General features: G+C 32.9%; 1 protein-coding gene across 1 annotated transcript; it reads right to left on the reverse strand.

Annotated features, from left to right (window-relative positions):
- Positions 1-912: 912 nt before the first annotated feature.
- LOC145841924 (uncharacterized) lies at positions 913-14,036 on the reverse strand. The gene is made up of 11 exons (XM_082949226.1): positions 13,994-14,036; positions 7,475-7,688; positions 7,275-7,370; positions 6,807-6,938; positions 5,666-5,781; positions 4,577-4,746; positions 3,865-4,082; positions 2,783-3,162; positions 2,344-2,558; positions 2,223-2,283; positions 913-2,027 (listed from the first exon to the last, which is right to left on the reverse strand). The coding sequence occupies exons 2-11, from the start codon at positions 7,636-7,638 to the stop codon at positions 1,150-1,152; spliced, it is 2,430 nt and encodes an 809-aa protein (XP_082805352.1). The 5' UTR covers positions 7,639-7,688; positions 13,994-14,036; the 3' UTR covers positions 913-1,149.
- Between the last annotated feature and the right edge of the window lie 975 nt (positions 14,037-15,011).

The following is a 15,011-nucleotide window of genomic DNA, read 5'->3' on the forward strand; positions in this document are numbered from 1 at the left end:
AAAAAATTGTTTTTCAAAAATTAAAGTTAAAGCACAGTGAAATAAGAAAAAGATACAACAAAGAAAAATTATCAGAATAAAAGTACAGAAGGCATTGTTTAAAGCACTGATTAAATTTTAAAAATAAAGGCACAAAATAAAAAATAGCAAAATTTTAAATTAATCAACATTCAAGTTTCTACATAAACATAGACTGAAACACTTTTTTTTTTTGTAAAAAGTAAAATATCTATTAACGATCTTAAAAAACTTATGAAATGATTAATCTAATTACAAATTACAGCCTACTTAAACATCAAATTAAAAAATAATTACTCCATAATTACTTTACAACTGAACAACAAATCTTTTTCTGGCAGCCATTAAAGAAAATTATGATTTATAAATTGAACAAATTTTGAAAAAGTTGTTGCCATCAAGTTATTTAGTTTCATCTAAATTTTTAATATAAAAAAGCTTTCGATAATTTTAATTTCAAATTTTAAACTATTGAAATAAAATAATAACATAGATTAACTTTTTTCATATTAAACAAATCTTCAAAATGTGCAAAATTTAAATAGAAAATATTTTAAAAAGTACCTAAAAATAAGTTATATTAAACTATCAAACGAATATAAATAAGTGCATTGTAGGCAAAGATTCAATTTTGATACATCACTTAGCTTAAAAGTATAAAAATATATTAAAAACATAAGAAATTCATATTGGTCAACATATAAAAAAAAGGTCAGTAGCATTGTTAACTACACAATGAATACAAAAGGTATTATTATATAATATTTGTAATCACAATCTTTACTTTATAAAGATTAATAATGTTAAAGACTAAAAATCAGGCTGAAAAAGTTTTATAGATTTGCACCATTTAAAAATGTAAACAAAAAAAAACTTATGGCAATAAAGGGGTTCGAACTTTTATATTGGTTAAAATAACATTTATTTTTAGAAAACTTCACAAGCTATCAAAATTTATTTTTAGATTTATTAAAAAAAGCTTTTTAATAAGACTTCGCATAAAGAGACTGTGTACGCTTGTATCTCAAAAATTAAAATCAACTGCAAGCTTAAAAGTCTTCATAATGAGTTTATCCTAAAAAAACCATTCGTGGTCTTAAACTGAAAAGGCGCTGCAAAAACCTTCTGTAGTTACATTTGAAAGGGGTCGACGTTCATGGGGCTTCCCAGCTCAAGTTCCTTTTGAAGCGCTTCCATCTCGCAAGGGGGCAGCACGTTGCTCATATCCAGCCAATCGGAGAGCTCCTCGCTCATCTCCGCGCTTCCCGATTGGTCGCTCGGCTGTGAGTGGGTGAACGAGGCCGATTGATTCAGGTTGTGCTGGAGTGACCCCTGGTGGTACGACCCCACGCCGTAGCCGCCGGCCGAGTTAGAGGTCAGCAGCCCCAAATCGACCTGCTGGAGGTTATTGTCAGGGTCGGAGGCCTGGTGGTCCATGGGGCTGGTCAGAGATTCCTTTTTGGCGCTCGACGTCTTTGTCGTGAAGTGGGGCGAGCGCAGGAAACAGCTCGGAGAAAACTTGTCCGAGGCTACGTCGCCTCTCGCCGGTATCTCGATTTCGGTTATTTGCCCCGCCTCCTTGGAGCTTTGAAAGTTGGGGCGGGCGAAACTCTGCTTCGGCTTCTCGGCTTGGCCCTCGTCGCTGGCAAACACGGAATCGACGGTGTTGGGGCTGAGGATGGTCAGCTTCTTGCCGGAGTTTCCACCGCTCATCTTGAGCAGGGTGCCCGGCGTGAGAACGCTGCTGGGCTGTGCGGGCTGCTGCACCGGGTGGGTGAACAGGGTCACCGGCCTCACTGGTCCTTCCCGCTGCTGCTGGGTCGCTTTGGGCTGCTTGAAGGCGCGAGATTGGACGGTGGCCGAGAACAAGTTTGACGCCTCGTTGTTGTTTTGGTTGCGGTTGTTGCGGCCGAAAAGGACCAGTATTGGCTGCTTCACTGACACCTGCGTCGGCGCTGAGAGCAGTTTTGTGGGTTCGGCGGTGTCGGAAAGCTTTTTGGGTGACGAGTCTGGTTGTTGGATAAAAAGTTACTACACTTTTAATAGATTTGTTTTATTGAACGCTGAGTACGATAAAAATTATACTACTCCTTCTTTTTGTCTTCAAACTTTTTAAAACGAGTTTAAATAAAGTTAAAGATAATCAATTTAAAAAAAGATGTGCAAATAAGAAAAAATCATTAAGTAAATAAAAAACAAACTACTTGTTGTTTTAGCGGCTTCTTCCACAGAAGATGATCCAGTCTTGACCGCACTTTTTTCTGCCTAAACACAAAAATTAATTTAAAAACTAAAAACCTTACATCAAAAAGTAAACAAAGTTACCTTCTGCATTTTCGTCCACCTCTCGATGAGGTTCTTGTCGTGGACGCTCAGCTGCGACTCCCCGCTGCTTTCACCTTCCTTCTCCTCGCTCTTCTTCTTCTTCCGCTGCTTCTCCATCTGCTTCTCCTGTCGCTTCTTCCTCTTCTCTTCCCGCTCCTTGTGCCGCTCGGCCGCCGTCGTCGGCTTCCTGATCTTGTTGATCGGCTTTCCCAGCCCTGTTGAAGTTTGGTTGCAGCTTAAAAAACATATTACATGCTTTAACTAAGATATAGGTAAGAAAACAATGTTAAGTAAAACTAGAATCTTTCTAGGATAAAAAGTTTTTTACAGTTTCAAATGTAGATCTTTTTACAACAGTGAAAACAGAGGCGCATTGACGTAGATGATTTTTTTTTAACTTTTATATTTCTACCATTAATACAGTCTATAATATAAATACCTTTTTGCTTGGCGAGCATTGAGGCGAAGACGGCGTCCCTCACTTTCAGCTTCGTCTCCTCAGAAATTGTTTTCTTCTTCTCACCTCCCTTTCTCTTCCCGCTCGGTTTGCGCTCGTCGCCAAACAGCCGCGGCTCGCTGTACGACTTCGGCCGGTGGCCTTTCTCCTGCGCGTCGTCGTTGCTGACGTCCACCTGCACGGTTATCATCGGCCGCCGGGTGTCGTCGTTTGCTTCGCTGGCGTCTGTTACAGTTTTCGCGTCGCTTTTCTTGTCGCCTTCCGCGGGAACGACCTGCTTCGCCGAGAGAATTTTAATGTTTTTGTCTTTTAGAATTATGGAGGTCGTCGGTTTTTTCACCAGCACCAGCTGTTTCAGTAGTCTGTGTTAAGTTGAAAAAATCTGATTTCAGTTTAAAATAACTTAAGAATAAAAAAAAAAATTTTATTCACAAGTGTTACAACGGGATTTTCCAAAGTACTTGAAATCACCTATTCTGTGTCTAATAAATGATGCATATGGTTGATCAATAATTTTTAAAGAGCTTAATGATGACGTCCTCTAATCGAGTGGTCTTCACGGTGATTGAAATTTGTGCAAATTAGACTGAAAAACACTTGTGCACACCAAGCTCAAAACTGTCTTTTTTTGTTCTTCATTTCAAAACCCCAGAATTATATTGTACGTTTTAAAGTGCCGTAAAATGTACCTATAACTGCTTTTTTGCTCTTAGCCACGAACCCCGAAATATCTAGTGTAAGTTTCTAAATCAGTTTTGTGCAAGTCTTGAAAACGACATTGCTTTAATCTCCCAACAAGTTTAAGAACTACTGTGCTAAGAAAGCATAGCTTAAGAGTATACATTTTTACAAGAAAATAACTACTTGTTAATCAAAATAACTCCACAGCCTTCACAATATCAAACTGCAGCAGTCACGCTAACCTGGATTTTTGCTTATGAAAGTTGTTGCTTATATATTCCCTTTGTTTGTTAACCATAACATTTTTCGGGTCTCAAATATAAACGAACAGCCCTACGAGGCGAAATATTGCAGTATATCTGGCTTTTATTGAACTTGCTAACCTGGCTTTCCGCTGATGGTAGCTGTTGATGGTCCGCACCACCTGATCCTTAACCTCCCGGCAAGTCACCGTGGACTCGAAGCAGAAGTTGAACTTCTGGTGGCACACCGGCTCGCTGTTCTTGCAGTGGTAGGTGGCGAAGAACTTGTTCTCCAAAGCGTCTTTCGCCTGCGACCGATCGCCGGGGTCGAAGCGCAAGAACAGCTTGAGGAGGTCGATCTGTTTTGGAAGATGAGCGAGATTGTTAAAGATTTCAACAAGTTATGTGTAATGTATTATCAGTTTTACTTTTAAACTACATAAGTCTTAGCAGAATTAATTTTATTCTTTTTATTTAAATAATTTTAAGTTAGTTTAGCACGGTCTGTGTTCGAAGATGATTGTTCATTTCAATGAACTGCAAGTGACTTTATAATCTAAAACAACATGATTCTTAAATTATACAGCAGATTTTGTACATTCTAAAGCTTTATATTTGGAACTAGTTTTAACATAACTTGCCTAAAATATATTTAATCACGTACTATCTGTGTTTGAAGATAAGCAACATTGTTACTAGCTTTAATAAAGTATATTAAATTTATAAGTAGCTTTATATTTTATAAACAACATGACTCTTAAATTTTACAGCTGGCTTCTTTTCATAAATTTCACGTCAAACAATTTTAAGTTAGCTTAAACACAGCTTCACTTAAAAACATGCAATCTCATACCATCTGTTCAGAAGCTTTAGGGTAGAGTTTTGACAGGATTGCGGGGGATTTGGGAGGCAGGTTCTTCATAAAATTTTGAACTCTTTCCGAACGGATGCTCTTGATCAGATCTTCGCCCGGCGAGCCAAGTACTGATATTATCAGTTGCAGCTGATGCAAGCAATTTTTTCCTAAAAAAAATAAATGACAATTTTTACTATTTGTAGAAAAAACATTAAAACTTTATCTTGTTATTTAAGAAAAATTTATCTTTTGCGTGAAATAATTTTAACATTTATTGGGGTCGCAAAGGAATTCAAAAATATTTCCAGCTCTTTTAAATTTCTTTCAGGGTTTTGAAAGTACAAGTTTTTCTGTTCATTTTTAGTACAAAATGAAATTTCAATATTAAATCCCTACATCAAAAAGAACTCAATATTAGAAATGGACTTACTGTGAAAATTTGAAGAAGATTGGTTTAAAAAGGAAGGTGGAGACAGATTTTTAATGAAATAGCCTTTTTTCGTATTTTTAGTTTGCTCTTTCTATAAGAAACCTAATAATTTTACCAATTTTGATCGCTTGTATCTCAAAAGTTACTTTTTAAGCGATTAAAATTTTTTGATAATTAAGATAAAATTCTACAAGATAAGATCAACTTGTAAAAATCAGGGTGGACACCCCTATGACCTTACTAATTAAACCTTAAGTAAAATATTAAGGTTTAGTAGCATATAAATTATTGTCATTTTCAATAAAGATTTACTATTGTTGTGTTATTAGTTTTTGAGAATTTTTTATAACTTGTATTTTATAAATATAATAACACATTGATACAATAAGATTTAATAAATAGGTTTTATACTTACTTACTAAGCTTAAAGAATAAAAAGGCATAACACAAGTTCTGATAAAAACAACAAGCATATTTTTAAAAATTAGAAACACCTTTAGATTTCTGTATCTTACCCTAACCCCTATTACCTAATGATGTAATTGTAGACCATACATAAAGGGTCAAATATATTTAATATACTAAGTATGCATACAGAACATTGATGAGTAAATTTGTTTAATATACATTTCTCTACCACAGCAATTGAAACATACCGGGAAATATTTGCTGCCTTCCCATCATTTCCGCAACAATGCAGCCAACAGACCACATGTCGATCGCTTGGTTGTACTCTCCGATGGTAAGCATCAACTCTGGTGCTCTGTACCACCTTTGAAAAAATTTATAAAAACAATTTGTTGCATCGAAAACCAATTTGTTATGTTAATCACCAGGTTATTCAAGGTTTTTATCGTCTTTGAATGACTTTGAATTTGATGCACGTCAATTTAAAGATAAATAGTTATTTTTGATTATGTAACTATTAACCAGGGTTGCCAACAGTTTTTTTTGAGTTTACTATTTTTTCCAGTTTTTTGAAAGGACTAGTTTTTTTGTTTATTTTTAGTATGAAATTAAGTTCAAGGTAGAAAACTGTCTTGGATAGTATAAAAAAATGTATTAGATAATGTAATGCTATTTTAAATGTGTTTTATAATAAGTAAATTCTAAATGATAGAATTTTTTTTGCTTATGACAAATTTTCGTACTTGATCGAAATTTTGTCATTTTACATGTAAAAGTTGTTTAAAATTCCGGGTTTTTCCTTACTTTATTTCCCTAAACTTTCAAATTTCAGATTGTTCTAGAATTCCAGGTATTTTTGCAACCCTGACAAAGGAATCTCAAAACGTATAGCAAGTTAAATCACAGAATAATGAAGTTTTGCTCTAACAAATTTTCCTGCAAATAAATTGATTACTTAAAATATAATTTTAATTTGTGTAATATATTTTTGTTTAATTTATGACATTCACCTTATACTACATAAATTAATATAAATTTCAAAAAACTACTTAAAGTTTTTATAAATATAGAAATTATCTAGCATTAATAAAATCATAATACATTTGATATTTTACTTCAATTTTAGAAGCTTATGGTAACAATAAAAAGCTTTTTTTTTAACTTTAAATATCCAAAAAATATCATTTTTCCATTAAAATAAACTTAGCAATAGCATTACATACTAATACGTTTACAATTGTACATACAAATTAAAATAAATACTAAGTGATTAATTAAAAAAATATCAAATGCTTTTCCTTTTTAATTTTTTTTCAATATTATCAAATATTGAATGTTTTTACAATTAATAATTTAATTGTTAAATATATAAAACTAAACCATGGTTACCTGGTTGTAACGTATTCAGTCATAAACATTTTAGACTTCTCAGGCTTCATGGATATGCCTCTGGCCATTCCAAAATCTCCAATTTTCAAATCACAGTTTTCATTGACTAACAGGTTACTTGGCTTCAAGTCTCTAAAAAGATGTCAATAAAATATATAATTTTACACTTCTAATACAACATTAATAAACTTTAGTATAATATAAAACATACTGAAAAAATTCTTATTTTTTGCCTTTATATACAAACAGTTTACAAATTACTAGTGCACTTATAACAAACAAAGCACTAAAATAATAAAACTAAATGATAAACATGTATAAAGTTTTTAAATTAAAGCTCTTTTAAATTATTTTAAATTAAATATATTCGAATATACACACTACACAGTATGAGATAGTAAACTACAAAATTTACAAAAACTGATACAAACTAATTAGAAAGAAAGTACTGTAAAAAAGTATTTAAACCTGTGAACCACACCGGCTGAATGGATGTACTTCAAGCCTCTGAGGATTTGGTAAGAAAAGTAACGGATATGCTCTACAGTTAAACTTTGGCTTGATCTATAAAATTAAAACAGTAATTAATAATTACATAACTTTTTTTTTCTAAAATAAGTTGTTAAAAAACTGTATTTAAAAAAATCTTATTTATATAAAAACACTACTTTATAAGATGGTGTAAATCTGTCCTCAACAAGTCCATCACAAAATAAACATCTTTGGCGATTCTGCCCTCTGCATTATTCTGTATAATGTTCTTGATTCCTACTATGTTGTCATGTTTGAAATGAAGGAGAAGTTTCAATTCTCTCAAAGTTCTTTTTGCCATAATCAAAAAGTCAAAGGCATTTACTATTTTCTTGATAGCTACATGATTGTCTGGAATTTTTTATTTTTTGTTTATTAGTTTGAAACAACAAAAAGGTTTTGTAGTTCAAAAATTTGACATACTTTGTCTAGCAAACTAGTTTTAAAAGTACACATATTAAATTTGAATACCTGGAAGTTTTGTTATGAGCCCTGTTTAAAACACTATGTAAAATTTAACAAAGTAATAAAAAAGTAATAGTTGATTGTTGCAGACTAAAATAAGACTTTATGTATATATACTTTACAAATTTCTAAGAAGAATAAATAATAATAAAACTCTAAAAAACTTTTACTAAAACAAAATAAATATCAAAAAAATATAGTCAGAGAAAAAAATGGAAAGAAGATCGATTATCTAAATAATTGATAGATTAAACAGTAATTGCATATACATAACTATTTAAAAAACTAAATAGAAATAATTGAGAGCTACAGTACAGTGGGCTGAAGCAGAATTCGTATTATTTTGCTGAGTAAAATGTAAACTAAGTGTTATCTATAGTTCTTTACAAGAGACATTTTTCTTTTATTTATTAGTATGTTATGTTTTATTTCTGCTTTAAGTTTTGCAGAACTTATCTTAATTTAAATGCAACTAGACTTAGGTAGTTTTCAGTTCTATACTATTCAAAATTCTCCATAAATTGAATCAAAAATGGCTATAAAAACTACATAAAATATTTGAAATAGTTAACTATAACTATTACATTTAAATATTTTTTTTAATTTATCTATTTAACAAAAATAAGATAACAAGTTTCAGAACAAAAAATTTTGAACACTGATTTTATTTTCAAAAATTCTTATTAAAAAAAAAGTAAGTAGGCATTATAATATTTTTAGCAGTATTCATAAAAATGTATGTTCAACCAACCAGAACTTTTTTAAAACTTATTTCTTTAAAAGTATTATATGTGCTAAATCCTAAAAAAAAATCAAAGAGAGAACTGTTTCAAGCATTTGAGCTATATAACCATCATCATATTTTTTAGCAGCCCTTAAAGCACCCTTGAATTTTCAAAAAAAAAACACAATTTTTAAAGTAAAAAAGCTACTGAAACTTTTTTAATTTTCAATAATCACTCCATAACTAAACAAAAAGAAAAACAGTAAAAAGTTTTGTCATATAATTATTTTTAATGTATTTTTTGTAATTATTGCATGCCTTAAATTGTTTTAAATATGTTATAGACCATTTTTAGTAGCTTTTGAAAATTCAAGTATATTCAAATATATTGAATAAGTTTTTTAGTGTGAAATATATTGAATAAGATTCTATTTGAATAAATTGTGACACTTATCAAAGATGACACAGATGATCACAAAGATGACGCAGAAGATCACAAAGATGACACAGAAGATCACAAAGATGACACAGAAGATCCCTGAAGAACTTTCATGATCTCCCCTTGGGGTTGGAGCTGATTTAGCACCAGCTCTGTAAAACCTTTGCCGACCACCACTGCCTTGTGGTTGCTTTTGGCTAAGCAAAGGCTTCGGGAGTAAACCCTGAGGAAAAATCAGACATGGTAAAGTCTTAAACACGGGGGTAGAGGAAACTCCGAAGAACTGTACTTCTATTCCTCTAGGAGATGCAAAACTCTGATCAAAAAGCCGTAGTCGGAGCCACGTAGGCAGTCTGACTTTGTATTCAATGTCATTCCGGCAGCTCCTGTGACAATGATGAATCTTGGCTGTATCAGCTTTGCTGTTTTGCTGAGCTCTTCTCACTGTGGAGAGTGAGATCCTGCTGCATGGGCAACAGCTGGAATCTCAATGTTATGCCCTGGCTTTGTGCTTGGAGAGGTTCGCAGGTTTTTTGCGAAGACACAACACGGAATACGGCAGTTACCGGTGATAAGCCTAATCCTGTTTGGCGAAAGGATGGGCGCCAGGGGTCGTATTCGTCGGTAGGAGGAATTTTTTAGTTCCACTGAACAACCACCGCCTGCCTTAAGCTGAGCAGCCCTCAGCCAATAAGGTGTTGTTCCGCCACAGTTTACCTTCCTCATTGGGTGAATGGGGATAGCTTTAAGTGAAAAGTAAACTGAAACTATGTCACCTGACAAACATAAACGTAAAAAGAGACCCACTCTTAAACTGGGAAGCTGGAACGTTCGTACCATGATTACTGGTATGGACCCCGAAAACATAAATAAAGCAAGAAAAACTGCTATTATAAATAACAAACTTCTTCGTCTTAAAGTTGATATTGCAGCTCTTCAAGAAACGCGCCTTGCTGGTCAAGGCTCAATTAAAGAAAAAAACTTTACTTTCTTCTGGTTTCCTTTTAGAGTTTTGTCATAAACAGAACCTCTGTGTTACCAATTCATTTTTTAAAACTAAATGGCAGCATAAAGTATCTTGGAGACATCCCCGTTCTAAAAACTGGCACCAATTAGACCTTATCTTAGTGAGACGCCATCGTATTAACAATGTTCTGTTAACTAGATCATATCAAAGCGCAGACTGCAACAGCGATCATTCTTTGGTCTGCTGTAAAATGCACATCTCAAAAAAGTTCATGCACAATTCAAACAATTTAGCTTGTAAAGTTCGACTAAATGTAGGTGCAATGCGGGACAAGGAAAATATCAAAAAGTTCTCAACTCTGATGCCATCTGTCTCTTCGTCGGACACATCTGCTTCTGAGTCTTGGTCTAGGATCGAAAAAAGTATATATCAGAATGCCTTTGAAACTTTTGGAAAGAACAAACATGCCAACAAAGACTGGTTCGAAGAAAATATCAATATTTTATCTCCTCTTTTAAAGAAAAAGCGACAGGCTCATGTTGATTATCAACGTGACCCAAGTAAAACGTGTCTTAATAGACTTCGTGAAGCCAGAAAAATTTTTCTGAGGGCAGCTAGAAAATGTGCTACTGAGTTTTGGTTAAAGGCTAGTGCCCGTATTCAGGCTGCTGCTGACAGAGGAGATACCAAATCAGTCTACGAAGGAATAAGAAAAGCAGTTGGACCAACAAAGAGGTCAATATCACCTTTGTTATTTGAGACTGGTGAAATCTTACACAGTAGGAATGAACAGTTGAGTAGATGGGTTCAACACTTTTCCCTTCTGTATTCTACACAGAATATTGTTACTAATGATGCCCTTAACAGAATGGATAGTCTACCAATGATGGATGACCTGGATAGCGTACCAACTACTGAAGAACTCAGTAAAGCCATTGATATGATGGCTCCGTGGAAAGCTCCAGGTAGTGACGGCATACCAGTGGACTTGGTCCGCAATTGTAAGTCATGCTTGTTACCTCATTTACATGATATTTTAGCCAAATGTTGGAGAGAAGGTATAGTGCCACAAGACATGCGTGATGCTAAGATCATAGTCTTATATAAAAACAAGGGTTCCAGATCGGACTGCAATAGTTACAGGGGAATTTCTCTTCTTGCGATTGCTGGTAAAGTTTTTGCAAGAGTTGTTCTTCCTCGTATTCAGAAGCTGGCTGAAAGAGTATATCCTGAGTCTCAATGTGGATTTAGGTCTAAAAGATCTACCACCAACATGATTTTTTCTGTACCTCAGTTACAAGAGAAATGTAATGAGCAGAACATGCCTTTGTACATCGCTTTCATTGACCTCACTAAAGCCTTTGACTTGGTAAGTAGAGAAGGACTATATGCTATACTGCTGAAAATTGGATGTCCTCCAAAATTATTCAATATTGTGAAGTCTTTTCATACAAACACAAGGGCAACCATTCAATATGATGGTAGTGTATCTGATTCATTTGAAATCAAAAGTGGGGTAAAGCAAGGCTGCGTACTTGCTCCAACTTTGTTTGGAATCTTCTTTTCGATGCTATTAAAGCATGCTTTTAATTCATTAACTACTGGAATCAAGCTTCATACAAGAACTGACGGACACCTTTTCAACCCTTCAAATCTAAGAGCTAAGCGAAATCTGAAGAAAGTCACCATACGTGATCTTTTATTTGCTGACGATGCTGCACTCGTGGCTCACTCTGCCCAAGACCTGCAGACACTGCTGAATCAGTTTTCTTCAGCATGCTCGGATTTCGGCCTTACTATAAGCCTTAAGAAGACTAAAATTCTAAGTCAAGGAACAAATATTTTACCATCAATCAAGATCAATTGTAAGGATATTGAGAATGTAGATAACTTCGTATACCTTGGCTCAAATGTTGCGTCAAACGCATCATTGAACAAAGAAATAAATAGTCGCATTGGCAAAGCATCAGGCACTTTCGCTCGCTTGACTGCAAGAGTTTGGGATAACCAAAAGCTAAGCATTCGAACAAAGGCTAACGTTTACTGATCCTGTGTCTGCAGTACTCTGCTTTACGGTAGCGAGACATGGACGTTACCTAGCGTACAGGAGAAGAAAATCAATACCTTCCACCTACGATGCTTTTGTCGTATCCTTGGAATTACATGGCAGCAAAAGATCACCAATGAGGAAGTATTGAGACGTACTGGTCTTACCACTATGTACTTTACCCTCAGTCAGCGCAGGCTTCGCTGGCTTGGTCATATCCTGAGAATGAATACTGAGTGGATCCCAAAGTTTCTATTGTATGGCGAGTTGGTTGTTGGCAAACAAAACCGAGGACGTCCAAAATTACGTTTTAAGGATGTATGCAAGCGCGACCTAAAAAGCTTGAACATTGGAACTGATGATTGGGAGTTGCTTGCAAATGACCATGCCAAATGGAGATCAACTATACACAAAAGACTGCAAGAAAGAGAAAAGGAATATTTTAGAAAAACGAAGAAGAAGATGAAGAAATAAGAAGCAGAATGAATTTAATTGTTTTTTTTTTTTTTTTAAACATGTAATTTTTTTATTTTTTCTTCTCTGTGCACAACAGGCATAGCCGATCTCGGCTGATAGCGGGCCTTATAGTAGCTTTTGAACTGAAAAACAAAAATATTTTGATGCATTTAAATTCACATAGCTTCTAAAACACTAGGTGCAAAATAAAAAATCACAAGTGTTAAATTAAGACACCCATTTATACAAATAATTTTTAAAACTTAGTTTCAGTTTTTAGTCATTCAAATTTTAATCCTTAATTTTTTGTTTTATATTTAGTGAAATAGTCTTTTATCCCATTTACTGTTATTATTCTTCACAAACATGCACTTCTTAATACAAACCTTTACAACTCTTGTATTTCAAAATTCATATATAGTTTATATAATGCAAAAAACAAGTGGCGGATTAGTTATTAATATAAAAAATAGGACTAATTGATAATAATATTATTTTCCGCCCACATTATGTTTTTAAATGGTTAGGTTTTAAAAATTACGGAATTTTGCAAATTAGAACTGACAAATTCTGACATTCTGACCTAAAAAAATAGACTTTTGCCATTTTAATCAAAAAAACTGACTTTGGTTATTTTGACCCAAAAAAAACTGACTTAGCCTGACCCATGGCAAACCTGTCACGAAGTTCAAATCCCCAAGCAAGTGTTCACTGGTGCTACGACAAAAAAATCACACCAACAATCCAACCATGCGATCACTGTAACCAGAGTAAACTCACAATCAGTTGTTGAAAAAATAAATTAAACTAGTGTTATAATGAATACATTAACCTTAAGTAACTATATTAAAACCTAAACAACTATTTTATTGAGATGTTTGTCAGAAAAAATGTACTTAATTAAGGGCATAGGGGGGTTAATACCCTTTTTTGGTTTTTGATCTTATTTTATATACGTTTTACTAAGCTACAAAATGCTTTTTACAGATTTAAAAAACTCAAAATATTTTTTTAGATATAGCCGGTCAAAGTCGGAGGCAACAATAGGTTTCTTATGGGAGGCGCAAACTAAAACGGCAAAAATAGACTATTTCACTAAAAATCTATCTTCTCCCACGTTCTTTGAGATAACTACCTCAAATTTTCAGGACATGTTCCTTGATAGATTTAGAAAACTCTGTCGGAAGGTTTTTTTTTTAAATTCAAAAAAAAAAAATTTAATATAAAACAATAAACATAAAAATCAGTTTTTTTTTGTTTTTTTGTTATAAAATTTTTATTTTTTTATTTTTTTAAATTCTGTTCCGACAGAATTTTTTAAATATTGCAAGGAACATTTCCTGAAAATTTGAGGTAGTTATCTCAAAAAACGTAGGAGGAGATAGATTTTTAGTGATTTCTAGTTATTTGCCGTTTTAGTTTGCGCCTTTAGTTTCAGCACATCTAGCACACCATTGATTTTAGAATGTAACTTTGTAATTTTGTTTTTGAAAATTTAACAGAATTTTATTCTTTTAACTTGCAGTTTATAAGAAAAATATTAAAAAAGATTACTAACTTGTTTTTTTGTCTATTGCTGAGCAAACTATTCCATAAGCACCAGTACCAATTGTTTCCAAAAGCTTGTAGTTTTGACCCACATTAAATGAAATGATATTTTGATGTGCTTCACTTTTTATTTTTTTGGTAGAAGATTCACAATTATTTGCTTTACTTGACATTGCTTATTGTTGAGTCTTTCATGTATATTTATTTACAGTAAGATAGTATTATATACAGCTAAAGTTATTAGAAAAGTTTTAAAATATTGTAAACCTTAAGTTTTTTGTATTTGCATCAAATGAAAAAAAAGTATTGAAGTTTAAAAAAATTAAAGATTTTTGTTTTACTTTAAAACAATTTACTAATAACTTTAAAAAAAATCAAACTACTTACAATAAAACAATCTTTTTAAAATTATCTTAGCAGAAAGAAAACTATTAATTATTAACAAACACTTTTGATAATAGCTGTTTATATTTATTAGTGCTTGTACTTCTAAAAATCCTATTTTTCTAAAGCTTTGAAATTGTGGTACAAAGAAGAAAGTACTTATTTTATAAGTTTTTAGGACTAAAGAATCTTAATATGCTCTTTAAAAGGGTACCCAGAGAAAGTTTATTGTTGCAATGTGTAGAGTTTCACCATAAAAATAGATTATTTATTGTATTAAATATCAAATTAAGCTTTTATTATGGAATTTTAATTTATTATCAAGAGCTAACACTATTATTTAATAAATCTCATAGAAATTTCAAAGTTTTATTTTTTTTTTTCATTGTTATTATTTGTATATATTCAACTTAGAGAGTTTCCAAGGTTATCATTAGGACCCTTGACAATGATTAAAGTAGCTAGCTTAATAGTATTATATAGTCTATTATACCAAACTATCTAAAAACTGAATAAAAACATAAGTGTTTGTAGATAAGGACCTTTGTTGAATCAAATATCAAACTTTTTAAAGTTTGGTAATTTAAGTGTCCATGACCAAAAGGTGTATCTCCACACCTATCCATTGACCTTAGTTGTAAGTG

The sequence above is a fragment of the Thalia democratica genome, chromosome 8 (assembly GCF_965202585.1).
Source record: "Thalia democratica chromosome 8, ktThaDemo2.hap1.1, whole genome shotgun sequence".
Lineage (NCBI taxonomy): Eukaryota > Metazoa > Chordata > Thaliacea > Salpida > Salpidae > Thalia > Thalia democratica.